The sequence below is a fragment of the Cryptomeria japonica genome, chromosome 7, assembly GCF_030272615.1.
Source record: "Cryptomeria japonica chromosome 7, Sugi_1.0, whole genome shotgun sequence".
Taxonomy (NCBI): Eukaryota; Viridiplantae; Streptophyta; class Pinopsida; order Cupressales; family Cupressaceae; genus Cryptomeria; species Cryptomeria japonica.
The window spans coordinates 658,288,651-658,304,360 of NC_081411.1; the positions used below are offsets into that span (position 1 = coordinate 658,288,651).

At 34.4% G+C, this 15,710-nt stretch overlaps 1 protein-coding gene across 1 annotated transcript; it reads right to left on the reverse strand.

Annotated features, from left to right (window-relative positions):
- Positions 1-9,093: 9,093 nt before the first annotated feature.
- Positions 9,094-11,185, reverse strand: LOC131071201 (uncharacterized). Its single transcript, XM_058006930.2, has one exon. The coding sequence runs from the start codon at positions 10,379-10,381 to the stop codon at positions 9,791-9,793; it is 591 nt and encodes a 196-aa protein (XP_057862913.1). The 5' UTR covers positions 10,382-11,185; the 3' UTR covers positions 9,094-9,790.
- Between the last annotated feature and the right edge of the window lie 4,525 nt (positions 11,186-15,710).

Below are 15,710 nucleotides of genomic sequence, written 5' to 3' on the forward strand. Positions count from 1 at the left end.
AAAAGAGAGAGGTACCTATCTGTATTGTTACTAATAAGAGAATTGAGGACTATTAGTACTTGTAGATCTTGTTGAGCAACCTCAATCTCTTCTTGTGTTAATCCAGTCTATAACTCCTCAATTATGAGTAGTTGATTTTTATTTGTAGGTAACGTAGCACCCCCTCTTGATTGTGAATTTGATCTTGTAGGTGGGCTCATATTCCAAGTAGGATTGTAATAGGGGTCACTATTTGGATCCATTTTGTGTTTTATGGGGTCATTATTTGGATCCATTTGGTGTTTTGCCTTTTGAGATTGCTTTAATGCCATGAATGTAACTTCAAAGTGATTTGGACTCTCTGTGATGCACCTAATAGGAGAATGAAGGACTTGGATCACTGATATGCAAGACTTTGATCTATTGAATGTGAGATTATGTATGCAAACTTAAACTACAATGAAGGCTCTCTATTGCTGAGGAATTTGTTCTTCGATGGTAAGTCTGGCAAGTTGTCAAACAATTTATTGTTCTCTTTGTTTCTTGGTTTCTTGTTCACCTTGCCTTTGAATTCGGCCTGACTTACAAACTTCATTATCTAAGATGACTTAAATCTCTTCATATTATGGGAGGTCAATTCTTAATTCCCAAGAAAAATTGTCTAAAACATCAATTATTTCTAATTGATCCTTATCTGGTCCAAGGTTTGGTTGCTCAAATGGAAATTCTCCATCCCCTAGTAGACCCATGCAAATGAAATGCTCTTAATAATTCTAAGGGTGATAGACTATGACCTGATATAGATGCATACAATGAAAGAATTAAGATGGTTGACTTCATGGCAACCTATTGAAGTGTACAAGACTGATTCTATCTTACGAGGGACGTAAATAATGGTTTTGCAAAGACTATTTGGATGTGAGTAGTTGGCCTTAATTCCTAAGTATGTGGTGAGGACTTGTGCAAAATGAGGACATAAGAAGTGACTATGCATGGACTAAATGCATGGGACCTAGGATCACAAAATATATCACATTCTCCATTTCTATGAATGTGGCAAATTTGATTTGATTTGTTGATGTTCATACTTTGATATTGCAATGTTTTCTCTTGAGGTTCTCAAAGTATATTTGTGATTGAAAGATTCTTGACAAGACTTGAATTTTTTTACTTTGTTTTGGCTATGTTGTGAATGTTTGATCTTTTGAAAGTGTTGCATAAGACACATCAACAAAGTAAGAAAACAATCTGAAATAAACCAAAGAGAGTATTGTTTAAAGGATCTTTTCAAATCCTAATGATTGTTGGGGTCTTTTCAAACCTCATCTGTTTTCGATAAATGTTGGTCATACGATCATAAAACATTCAAACTCTTATAGGGTCAATAGGTCACAAATAATACCATAACCCACATCTTGATACTCCATCAACTCAAATAGTCTTGTCACACCCTAGGGTGTGTTACAAGCTAGGGTTATCGTTGCACCAAAAGATCGACCTATAAATGCCCAATACAATCACTAGACTTATAGAATCCATAGGAGGTTGTTAAACCATGTCATGAATCCCCATGAGGGACATTGGCCCACTACCAACAATCCCCATCCCAGTGTCACTCGTCGCGACCTGCATGATTCAAACCTATGACCAAGCTCTGATACCACTTGTTACAAGATAGGGTTGTCGTTGCACCAAAAGATCAACCTGTCAATTCCCGATACAACCACTACACTTATAGAATCCACAGGAGGCTATTAAACCATGTCGTGAATCCTCGCGAGGGACGCTGGACCACTGCCAAAAGGGTGCACCCATTTTTTTTCCTTTGTATGGAAGTTGAACCAAAGAGAATTGCTCCTCTATTGGCTTGTTTTCCTGGGAGATATATGGGGAGTGTCTTGGGGCCGGATTCTTCCCCACCCTTGCACTATGATATTATAAGTGTCTGGTTATTGACTCATCTTGGCTACTAATTCCTAAAGTTTTTAAAGAGGGTTTCATTCGAGTGGTCACAATCATCAACGTTTTCCGCTCTGTTAAAGGAGGTCTCCCATTTTGCAAAGGTTACACTCTACAAATTTTAACGTGCCATATAGACACTAAGGGAGGCATGATGCCATTGTGACAACATATAACACTCGTCGCTTGTGACTTTCATCACAAACACGTTTATTTATAGTGGCTTGGATTACTTGGCTTTATCCATTGCCACTAGGTTGTTCCCCTCTCACCGACCTTATGGGATTCTCGAGAGGACAAGCCTACTAAGGGTTTATCCTATTGCAAAATTGATAGAAAGCATAAATGGTGGGTCTGGCTTTTTGGTCACCCGGTTAAGGGGAGATCATATGCCTATCACCTTCAAGACATGGAAGATAGATTGTTCTTTTTATCCTTTCATTGTAAAGTTTTCTAAGAACTATTTGGAGATGTTGCTCCAACAAGTATGATGTTCATTTTAATCCACAAAGCAATGATGAATAGCTTGTAATGAAACAAATTTGTTTTGTTCTTTATAAATAACACCAAAGGAAGTGTGAGTTAAACTATGTCTAGCTATACCTCCAAAACCCATGAAAGCATTAGTTTGTACTGTGGGCTCACAAGCCAAATTTTTTCCTTTAGTTACTTCACTATTTATTAAGACACGTCATTAGAAGATCAAAATTTGAGAAAATGACAGAACATAAGATTTTAATTCTATCTAGCGAATGCAAACTATTTTCTGATCAAATACGAATTTTTGTGTCCTCGGGTGTAAATTTCTATATGCTCAAATGTGTAGCAATGTCTGATCAAATGTGCATCAACATCTGAGCGAATGTGCATTCCTGTGTCGAATGTGGTGCAGAAGACAATTTGGAAAAAGTGCAGAAAATGCAATGTGGAAAAATGATAGGAACATGCAAGATAAAAATTAGCTCAAAATGACCTAGTTAAAACATAGATCTAGTTTCATCCATTATCATATTGCCCATGACCTCACTGTCATCAAATACGCCAAATCTTTCTAGGTATTTGTGCATAATATGATAGTATCGGGATAGTGCAACCAATTCTTTAAGTTCTTGGAATCTTTTATCTGCTCTTACCAACTGTCTATAAGCTCTTCGTTGTCTTCTATCTTTGGTTCTCTTCTTGGCATCTAAAATCTTGAATCTCACCTTTCATGCCATGGGGTTAGACACATTTTATGCAGAATAATAGAATTTCCGTTATGAAAAAAGAAGGATGGGTTAGAAGCGCAACTAAATGAAAGATGAAAGTGACAAAAAGAATTTAACATGCAACTAAATCCTATGAATGTGTATCATCATGTGGGCGAATGCGAATTGATGTGTGGGTGATTGCGGTTTTTGTCATGTTGAATGTGCAGCGATATGAGAGACTGCGAATTTATGTGTTTGAATGTGTCATGTTTTCCTATGCATCTGTACAAAATTTCTGTGTTCAAATGTGTCGTGTTTTCCTGTGCGAATGTCTACATAGCGATATGTGGGTGATTGCAAATTTATGTGATGTCGAATGCTTAGCGATATGAGTGAATGTGAATTTTTATGTTCTAATGTGCTATGTTTTCCTGTGCGTTCATATAGATCCTGCAAGACACAAAATCAGATAAAAAAAGGTTAAATGTTGTTATTTCATGTTGAGTTCACCATTGTTTTCAGGGTTAAAATTAATCATAGTTAATCATATTTAAAAGAGTGAATCACAAACTCTAATCCAATTAAAATTAACTCCTAACTGACAATGAAATATAGATGCAAGAATTGAATAATTAAGCTAATCAAACTCCTGATTCTGCATTGTGGCTTCCATTGCTCTTCTCCAAATTGTGTGATAGATGGCTCTCAGGTGTTGCACTGGGATTAGTGCATATGATTGATACAATTATTTTGAAGATAGTGATTCTAGATTTAAATTGAGAAATAAGCCTTGCTTTTATAGATTTTCAGGTGAGATAGGGGGAGATTTGGGACTGAAGTGTTGATTGATAGTTCATTGATTTTGATTGATCAGTGAAGTGGACTGATTGATCTGTTAACTTATTTGATTGATATGTTAACAAGATTGATTGGATAGTTGACTCAATTGATTGACTAGTGGACTGAATAGATTAGGGAGATGACTGATTTGATTGATTAGTCAGAAAAGGTGATTGAGAGTGAAAAGGGGAGATTGGAGAGTTAACTGAGTTAACTGATTAGTTAATTGATTTGATGAACCAGTTAGGATTTTCAACATGTGTTGTAGGACTTTGAATCGAAATTCATTTTCATTTTGATTTGAATTTGAATTTGAATTTGGATTTTCGAATGATGAAAGACCCGTGAGATTTACTAAAATTTATTGAAATTCAGATTTGGTGGAGTGTGAATTTGAGAAAATGAATTTAGATGAAATGAGTTGAAATTCGAATTTGGGGAATTGGAGGAATGAATTAATTAATTAAATAATTTAAATGAAATTATTCAATCATTAGAAATGGGATTAATTAAATAATAAATATTATTTAAGTAAGGGAATTAATCGTAATTAATTAAATAATTAATATTTGAAAAGGGGGTTAATGATGAATTGATTAAAAGATATAAATTGAATGATTAGTAATGTGAAAGGTGATGATTTAGTTAGTTCATAAAAATAATTAGCTTAATTAAATAATTACTTAATTAATAAGACGAATAATTAGTCTGTGATTAATGAGACATTTTTAGGTGTCTACACAAGACCTTGGGAAATTTCTGAAGAGGTAAAAACCGAACCTCTAAATACATTCACCCTCAATGTATTATTTAGAAATGAAAACATTATAGTACACTTATAGATTTTCTATGAGTACTTCTAAATCATCAAGCTCCTCCAAAGCATCATCCATGTGTCTAAACATGTATTTACACATCTCATGTCATGCTTCACATATGCACTCATTATAAGAAGACAGTATAATGATAGTTAAGCCAAAACCTCTAACAACCAATCTCGACCACTAAATATGTGGTTTCTTTTATAGAATCAAGATCACACAAATACAACCAAGTGGTAAGTTAAAACAATGTGGCTCAAAACGACGAGTCCACAAAATCATTGACCCCGTATTTACTTTTTGTCACTAAGTCTCTTAAACATTAATTATTTTTATCATGTGCAACCCACATATAAATTATCTAACCCAATATTACATACAACATTATAAATGGACCCAAATAAGTATTTGATGTAGCAAAACACATCATACATGATGCCGCAAGAAAATATTTATTCTACATAATTGAAATTACCAATGTTATGCAAGGTGTACAACAACTATTCCTAATAGTGATGGATGAAGGAATAAAATGATAAATTAGTTAAGTTAGAAGGACTAGAGTATAGATAAATAAGATTTAAAGAAGGTTGAGATCATATAATAAGAGGAAAAGGAATCAAATGGAGAAAGGGGAGTAGAGCTCAAACTATTGAGTTGTACTTCATATTTTTAATAATTAGATGCCATGATACTCTCAAATCCTCATTTTATTAAGATAATGTTGTTTATTGATTTTGACTAATTTTTTAACTTTAGCCTTCAAATAATTTCTTTCTTTCACAAGAACCTTGGTGGTCTCTAGACATATATGGCATCTAGTGTTGGAATTCTCAAAAAAGGTGAATTTGTTAAATTACATGTTTTTAATGTTGACATCGCACTCTTCAATCTTGGTGCTAATCATGTAGCCTACTTCAATAATGTAGGCAATACCACATGCATAATCAATCTTATAGAACCTCAAGTTTTGAAGCATTTCTCTAAGGCCTGAAGAGAGAGGGTAAGAGTTCTAATTTTGTAGTTTGAAAGAAGTCATGATGCTTTTTTCTTAGAATTTTAGATATTCTTAGAAACTTCTTCAACATAGGGGAGAAAGCTACTATGGTCTAAGGAGAGTACACCTTGATAAGTCTTAAGACATGGTTTGGCTTTTCTTGAATGCTTTGAAGAGAAATATTTGTTTATATCCATTTATTTTATAAACTTTGATCAAGTGAGAGATCTCGAGATCAATATGCTCATCATCATATGCATTAAAGGCTCCATTGTCTAGAGTTTTAAGAATACATATTTTTTGGTAGGCTCGTGATGAGATGTGTGGAAGTAAAGTTCAAAATCTAATGTTTTTCTATACACTTAGCATGGTAAGGAATCATTAAGGTTTTTTATTAGGTGAATGTCAAGAAAATGAAGTTTATTTTCTTGCTCTAAATATTTAGTGAACTTAATGTTATCCATATTGTTGTTGAGATGAAAGTGAAATTCCTTAGGTTTTCATAGACCATAGGCCATGTTAGATTAATGTCACAAGTATAGCATCCATCATCTTGATTTTGTGAAAAATAATTTATGGTTTTATCTTTGAAGTATTTTATGATAAGGATCACCAAATAGATGATAGTGGAGACCCTGTGGCAACTCCATCTAACTACTCATAAAAGATTCCCTTGAAATTGGAAAATACTAACTTTAAGCAAAGCTCAACAAGAGAAGCAATTTTAATATCCATGTTCCTTTTCAATACTTGGGTGAGTTCATTAACCAAGTCCTTGGTAAAAACTATTTCATGCCAAAGCTCTCAATAAGTTTTTATACCCCTACTTTTTTTCTATTAATGAAGTCAACAAAATAGGCAAAATTTCATATGAAAGACAACTTTTTTTTTTCTAAAATGGATACCTTTGCTAAACTTTTCAATGTATTAATCTTGATTCATTTGCATCTATACTGTCTTTGATAAACTCTTTGTCATCCTAAAGTTGCGAATGTTGGGAGATTTAATAGCAAAGATTAAAAATGATAGATACAATTGAACTTTCTAAGGGGAGGCTTCAATATGACAACCCTATTCAATATGTTACTGAATAAGAAATGGACAAATAATAGATGGATTTTAATAAATAACATTGAGATGATGAAATAAAACTAAAAAATTGATTACTAGAACTCTTAAATGATTCAACAATGTGCTTTTGATATTAGTACCATGAACTCAATACTAACAAATACTTTGAACACTTTATCAATTAACAAAAATACTAAAAAACATTTTAAAGAACTCTGAAAAACTAAAATAATTAATTAACAATTTTCAAAACAAATAAAACTATTATATCTCCAAACATATGAAGCATCCAAATAATAACATAGACACAAAATAATACTAGTAAATATTAATAAAGCTAACATGCCCAAAGGAGGTAAACCTATTATATGGACGACCATTAGAGAGGGGCCCATTTTAGCCACCTAGTGACAATGTAGTTGTTTGGGGTAGTAATCCAATGTGCACACGAATGTTAAGCATTGGGGAGGAATTATATCATCAATGATTATCCTTTACAACAAACAACTCAATGAAGTAGATATGTGACTCATTTGGAAATGACTCCATCTCAAGTAAAAGTTCTTGCCATTATTATTATGGCTAAGCCACACTCGTGCACATGAAATTTGTGAAGAAAAGTTAGTGGAGAGAGCATTCACAAAACATGGAATCTTGTCATCACTCAATGGTCCCCCACATACTTCTATGTGGAATTACCTTATGGGTTATCATATTTTCTCTCTTTATTCTATAATCTTACTTTGGGGGCCATTAAACATTATAATATTATCCACTTAAATCATATCCATTAAGGTAATTGGTGGCCAAAAGTGGGGACCTTTACATATATTATTAGTGTTTTAATCATTATTTTAATGACATAAATAAGGAATGAGTCAAAATCTTAAATAAGGAATGAGTCAAAATGGATTTTTAATTTTTATTGTTATGTTTCAAGTAAGATTAAGTATAATATCAAAGGATTGTGGTTCAATTGATTGAACATAATTGGTTAGAGTGATGGTATGTTTCTTGATTGTGACATTCATTAAGGTTCAAAATATCATATTAGCACATAAGTCATAGTTCTAAGGCCGAAACAGACTTAATTGACCAAATAAAGCTATATAAGATGATAATTGAGAGATGGATGAAAAACCTCATTGGCTAGATGGAGCTATATAAGATGGCAAATGAGATATGGACAAAAGACCCCATTGGCTAGACAAAGCTATGTAAGATGGCAAATGAGATATGGACGAAAGACCCCATTGGCTAGACAAAGCTATGTAAGATGGCAAATGAGATATGGACGAAAGACCCCATTGGCTAGACAAAGCTATGTAAGATGGCAAATGAGATATGGACGAAAGACCCCATTGGCTGGATAGAGCTATATAAGATGGCAAAGGAGATGTGGATAAAAGACCCCATTGGCCAAATAGAGCTCTATAAAATGGCAAATGAGAAATGGACGAAAGATCCCATCGACCACATAGAGCTATATAAGATGTCAAATGAGAAATGGATGAAAGACACCATTGGCCAAATAGAGCTATATAAGATGACAAATGAGATATGGACGAAAGACCCCATTGGCCAAATAGAGCTATATAAGATGACAATTGAGAGATGGACAAAACACCCCAAACAAAACTCCTAGAAATGGATATCCTTCATTTTTAACAAAAATATATTAACATAAGATTCAAATTATTAAATAATATAATTCAAATAAATTCAATCCATCATATTATTATTATGATTCAATGACAAGGTGTCTATGATTCAATTGTTTTGATTGAAAAAACAAATATGAAGAGCTAATCCTGAAATTATTGGACAGGCAATACCCTTAATAATTGCTAGAAGTTGTCATCTGCAGAAGAGATTATTGGCTTGATTCATTTCTTTTGAGGAAACTCTTGTGGGGGACAACACACATTCATCAAATCAACATTATTAGATAAGAAATGTCCATGTTCAAAGGTAGAAAATGTATGGTACGTCATTTCGTAGGCATGATTTCATCAGGGAAATTTCTCTTCTTTTATCAAGATTTTTTTTCCTTTGCAGGTGAAGGAAATATATCCATTTCAGCACGGAAAAACAGAATTCCCAGTTTTTTAAATCTAGAATTTGACAGCAGATTGTTGCAGTTAATTATATTATATTTTTTGGGGGGCAGTGCAGAGAGAAGAATGCAGGAGTTATTAACAATATTCTGCATCAAAATGCAAAGAAAACAGAGAAATTCAATCTGCAAAATACATCCTTAGCTATCATTAATACCAAGATCTGCCTTGAATGGCTACAACCATGATGAGAAGAGCAACTAACTTGCAGTTGTTGCAGAAAGATCCATTTCATACATTGAAAATTGATTATAATAGTGGCTGCTGTTTATTGGTATCTGACAAAAAAAAATGATGTGTAGCAAGCCCTCCTCCCTCTTCTCTGAAAAACTCTCCTATAAATCTGAGATTCATATTTACAGAAACAACCTATACATAAACACAGGACATAATAATAAAATAAGAAGACAGATTAGCTCTAGGTTTTCCTTCTGCCCCGATATTGGGTACTCAAACAAAATGATTCCTCCAAATAATATAATTGAGATCTTTACACACATCATACCAACACCAAAGTGCATCATTTTAGACTTTCACCAATGGATCTCTGCTTGTGAACATCAATTTTATCTGAAATGAGTGATGCCCGATTTGGCAATGTGGATGAAAGTAGACAAACCCATAGGTGGGAGTCATGTTGTGCCTAGTGGGTACTGTAATAGATATCTGAGAAGAGTTGGCTGATTGGATACCATAAATGCCCAAATTCCCTGCTCAAAGATTCAGCATTCTTTAAGGTCTGCTAAACCATGAAACAAAATTGAAATTCTAAGATTTTCACATCTGATCTAACATATAGATCATTCTAGAATCCATTCAGAGAGAAGCAACCTCAGAAATACTCTCCAAATGGGGTCTCCACACACCTACTCTGCTGTTCTTCCTGCTGTGCCTCCCTGACCTCTGGGCCTTCTCAGACAACACATCTGCCAAGTACTGTTCTGAGATTACCAATTTGGTCACATCACCACATTGCTTAATTCTGATTGAGGGCTCTGCAGTTTGAGACCCATCAGGGGCTACAGCAGAGGCAGATTGCTCCCTCCTGCTCCTCCTTCCTGAAGGCCTTTTGCTTGCAGGGTTGGGAGAAGAACCAGACTTCTTGTGACTGTTGCCACTGATCTTGGCATCCTTGTCCTTGTAGTTCTGCAGGCAAGAAGTGGGTATGAGGAAATAGATATTCCCTCTCTGGAGCTCTGCATCAGGAGGCAGGACAATAATCCTGTGAACTATTCCTTGGCAGCTTGACTTTCTGATGACATGCTTGGGATGAGCCTTCATCACCTCCCCTGCCTTCACAGTCTTGCTGAATTCCTCCACATGTCCATTCACATGAACAACCCTCACAACATCAAGAGCACCACAAGGAAGCATACAAGCAATGCAGCACCTCAGGGAGTTTCCCATCTCTATACCCACCTCAAAAAACCAATCTATTCTCCTCTAATCTGCTATAATCTGCACTCACTAATGAAAAACAACCATGCCTCCTCTACACCCACCTAAAAAAACCAATCTCCTCTCCTCTAAACACCTCTAACCTGCACTTACAGATGAAAAAAAACCATATTTCCTCTATACCCAACTCAGAAAACAATATTTTGCACACTACAAACCCTCTAATCTACACTTCTGGAAAGAGAACAGACAATTTTCCTCTCTAATCAGTGCTTCACATTCCTCTTGTGTGCTTGAAAACTGCAACTTCAAAGCCAAAGCCGGTAATGTATCTTCCTTTGGGACCCACATCTAGACTCCATGTGCAAGAGCATGCCCTTCCATATTCATTGAGCTCCACCCCATTTGAACTGTTTTGGCCCTGTTATCCCGGTCACTAGCCTTTAATCTTTCTAATCATCATGATTGGAATTTGGGTCCCTCTTTTCTCTCTTCAATTATCTGGGTTGTTGGGTAGGTTTGGAATGAAAGAATTTAAGAGCCCTTTGTAATAAAAAGTATTCATTTTTCACTGTTGGATTATTGATAGACAACCATTACTCTAGTCTAGGACCTGTGAAACCCTAGATTAAAAAATTGGCTCCTGCAGTTCCTTTTTTGCCCAATCTTGTCACCTTTCCCACCGTACTCGAGATTTGGGATACGCCACATGAATCTCTAACAGCTTATCCAAGAATATAACTCTCTAAAGAGAATATATTTTTCTTACTCTGACACTGTTTATACGTTAAAAATATTCAGGCACACACGTGCTTCTCCATCCGTGCTCTCTTTGGTACACACTAGAACGAAACCTATTAAATAAAACGGAAGTTTCACATGCTTCCACTTCCGCGAAAGTGGCTAGCCCTAGAGTTTATAAGTATTAAGTGAAGGTACACGGATTAGGTACAACCACTTGTGCTACTCTGTTCTCTTTTGTCCTCTTTCATCACCATATTTCATTTGGTAGGTAATTTAATATTGTGTAATTCTAGGATGAGTTTAAACTTAGGCTCATAATCATTCATGGTTAAGATATATATATTTTTTTAAATTATTAGAAGCACAATATTGACACTTTTTTGGCTAAAAGACAAGGATTGTCGAGTAACTATTGGGAGCAAGAGTCTTAGGCTGACACCTCTTCAGCTTAGAGCCAAGAATTGAGAGGTATCTATTTTGTCAAATTCACTCGGGCCACGATTTCGGCCTCATCCCTTATAATGTTAGAACCTTGCAATCAACTAGACTTGATTCAGCAAGATATATGGTTTTTATTTTAACTATTGGGAGCACAACGTTGACACATCTTTGGCTAAGAGACAAGGATTTTCGGGTAACTATTGGGAGCACGAGTCTTAGGCCGACACCTCTTCGGCTTAGAGCCAAGAATTGAGGGGTATCTATTTTGTCAAATTCACCCGGGCCACGATTTCAGCATCATCCCTTATAATGTTAGAGCTTTGCAATCAACAAGACTTAATTCCTCGTGGGCTCATTAAGAACCATTCAACTTCACCAACGTACCAAGGACCCATTGAAAAGATATATAATTTTCATATGTGAAATAGTTTAGCTTGTTAGGGAAGAAAATTTAATAAGCATTTATGTATCAATAGTTGTGGTCTTATTAATTTATAAAGTTAGGTATTAGTCATTGTTATGTTTATACTTAAAAATGGATTGAAATATTTACAAATAATCAATCATAAGATGACATTTTAGATAATTGATAATATTTTGTTGTACATGTTTATTTTATATTTAAGAATAAAAGCATGTAAGAGATTATAATTGCTTAGAGGATAAATATTTAAAAAAGAATTAGATATCTATATTAATATTGCTTTTTTACCCTAAGGGTTAATAGATATCACCTATTAAAAGGTCAAACTAAATAATGGTAGAGCTTTCAAAGGTAATATAAGTTTTAACATGGATAGGTTTTATTCTAAGAGATGCTAATAAAAAATTTATTCCAAGGAGTTCATATTTCCTTATAAATGAAATCAATAACAATGTAGAGTGAGAGGACCCTCTACTAGGTGTCAAAGCCACCTATAAGATTGGCTCTAGGGAGGTCGAATTTGAAGGCAATTTCTTTTTTATAATTAAAGTAGCATAATAATGGTGTTGATCCTATAACAAAATAACTTGGAGATAAATAAACCATTTCAACAAGCCATTAACAATGTTGAAGAGTATTAAAAAGTTTCAATTGAAGGCATTTTGTTCATAATAATAATGTTATAGTTTTGTCTTAATTAGCACTTAAGAGAAATCTTAGATGAGATGTTGATATGCAAGGATATATTTCTTTCTATGAAACTATCTGATTATTACATGGAACAAAACAATTTTTCATATTTCTTAACAAGTTTTTTGGAGTAATTAGGACATTTTCTAATTATCAATTAATTAGGTCCTTTAATCTTTTTCTCTTAAGCTAAACTTAGGTGTTTTTTAATCTAGAGTTATATTTTTCTAGCTTAAGTTCACTTAGTGGTACTTTATTTTAGTTGTAGTTGAGCTTTATTTAGCTCATCTTTGCTTTACTTTAGCTCTCCTAATTTTAGAATTAGGGCATCTCTTGCTTTGTATAAAGCAAGCCTTTATGCACTGTAATCACAATTCTTGTGTGCAATCACTACAAAATTTTTAGGTTGTTATTAAGCATATTATCTTTGCTTGGTCTCTCTTGTGTGACTAGCGTTTTGCTTCCAGATGGTTATTGGCTCCTATGGTTGCATCGTCAACTTCTCCACGATATCTAAGCTCAATCTTTGTTTCTACATTGTATTAGAGTGCAAAATTTTCTCTTACATGGTATCAAAGGAGATCTCCTGAGTTCTTGTCCATATTCTTAAGGGATCCAATCTTGAGTGATTTTTCTCTACACATTGGGCTCAAACAAAGGTTACTTTCCATTTTCAAATAAATTCCATTTAAAAATTCATTTTTGAAAATTTCTCGTTTTCAAAAAGATTTCATTTTCAGAAAGTTTTTGTTTTTGGAGAGTTTCCATTTTTGGAAAGTTTATGTTTCCAAAAAGTTTATATTTTCAAAAAGTTTCCATTTTCAAAAAATTTTCATTTTTTGAAACCCTTCAAGTCTTCCAAGCCCTAATTGATATGCAATTGGTTTTTTAGCCATAACTTGGTCATATAGATTTGAAATCACATGAACAAGATATTGTCAGAAAGCTAGTTATGGTGCCAATTTAGTGGTGCTTGTTATTAAATCAAATTTTACTCTAATTTTTTGTACCATGCCTACAAAGTTAGATCTTCAATTTCTTGCTTCTCGAGCCATATCTTGCACATTCAAACTCCATTTGTCAAAAACCAGATAAGGTTGGAAAGCTTGTGGAATCTTCTATCCAGATCTACTGTTGTTTTTTAATATTTTTCTCTAGGTATTTTTTATTCATATTTTTTTGTTTTCGCTATCTAGACAATTACTTGGATGCTTTGGCACTTGGGATGGATTTTTTTGTTGGAGAGGGTAGTATTTGAACTGCCTTACATGTGTTGAGGTGTTTGGGGTCTAATTATTTCATTTGAGGAGGTATCATTTCATCCTTCTGTTATTAGCTTGACGAAGGGCAATTATGAGTCTTAGCAATATAGCATCTTGACACATCTCAAGTGGATAGATATTTTACCTTATTTGTATGGACTCATACCTAAACTAGCCACTCCAAGAAGATCAGCTTGGAGTAATACCATAGACCATGTTGTAGGAGTGATTTGTTCCAATGTTGATCATGACACTATGTGTGCTATATCAAAGCTTGAGTGTCCCCACACACTTTGTGTTGAAATCAATGAATACTAAGAGGGGGGGAGGGGGGGTGAATCAGTGTTTTAAAATTAAGAAATTTCTCAACCAGATTCTTAAACCATCAGATGCAAATGAATAAAAATAAAGCGTAGAAACTAAAAGCAAATAACCACAAAACCATTACACCAGAATTTTTACATGGAAACCCAGAAAGGAAAAAGCCACGGTGGTATTGGAACCCATAATATTATAATACCGTGATCAAGAGTATAATAATATTACAAGAGGGTCATGCACATCCATTCAGACACACTGCCTAGAGTTCACTACTCAATTACAAAGAGGGATACAACCAAGAGGAAGGCTCACTACCTTACAAGTGCTTACAAAGGATAACAAGATATCTGAACTGAATAGTAGCATCTACATATGCTAAAAATAAGTTTCGGTTAAGCTCAATTAGTCTTCTACCACTATCTTGTCTCTCTGCTCTATTCTACTACTCTGTCATTTACTAGAGCACAAAGACCTTCAATCATACACACAAAACTTCGCACAATCGCTCATACGATCTTCCCACACTCATACCATATCATAAAATGCTCAAATGAATCGGTCTTATATATCCACATCAAAAAAATAAATCAATTCCCATGTTGACTTCCAAAAACTGCATAACACACAACATGAAACATGTAACCATGAAATTGATAACAAGTTTCACACATGCCGACTCAATCACCTCGAACTCGAAACCAATCGCCAAAATCATCCCAAAGATTCTGCATAACACATTACACCAAAATAACTTTGTTATTCCTGAATTACCAGTTACCGGACCTTCTATCTTGCACGAGAACCAGTACCGAAGGCTACAATTGTGAATCAAGTTGCCTCAAATATCTAACAATCTAACTCTTTCACCACAACCAATACTATGCAACCAAAATGGAGATCTGCATAATGTATCCATACTCTGTATTCCACCTTCCAGACTTAAGCATAAATGAATATCAAACTTCCCAAACTTCTAGTAGAACAAATCTACATATATCGGATAGAATATCTAATATGAATTGCCATCAATGACAACCCAAAAACATTTCTCATGCACAAATCTCTATCGGTATAGTGTCTCTTGCCAACACTTTGGACTAGACTCTAGGAGATGCATGGAGACCTTTATATTTCTCCATTCCTAGAGGATCCTATAGTACATTTTTTCTTCCCCCTGCACATGCAGATTTTATACCCTTTAATAATGATAATTTAGAGGAGCTTGAGTATATTATAGGTCTTGTGTGTTCTAATGGATCAACTTCCTCTCTCCATGTTCCTACTCCTCACATTGAGATGCAATCTCAATATTCATCTGCATCTTTTTTTGTTCTTGATCAGATTGGCATTGGCACATGCATGGCACCCATTAATTCAGTGTAGCGGGACATTGTTCTTCCAGACACAACTACTTGGGATTTATATTTTATAAACATATCATCCTTGTTTGTGGGGT

Excerpts from the sequence above, each read along its gene's own strand:
- LOC131071201 (XM_058006930.2), bottom strand. The coding sequence starts at position 10,381 with ATGGGAAACTCCCTGAGGTGCTGCATTGCTTGTATGCTTCCTTGTGGT.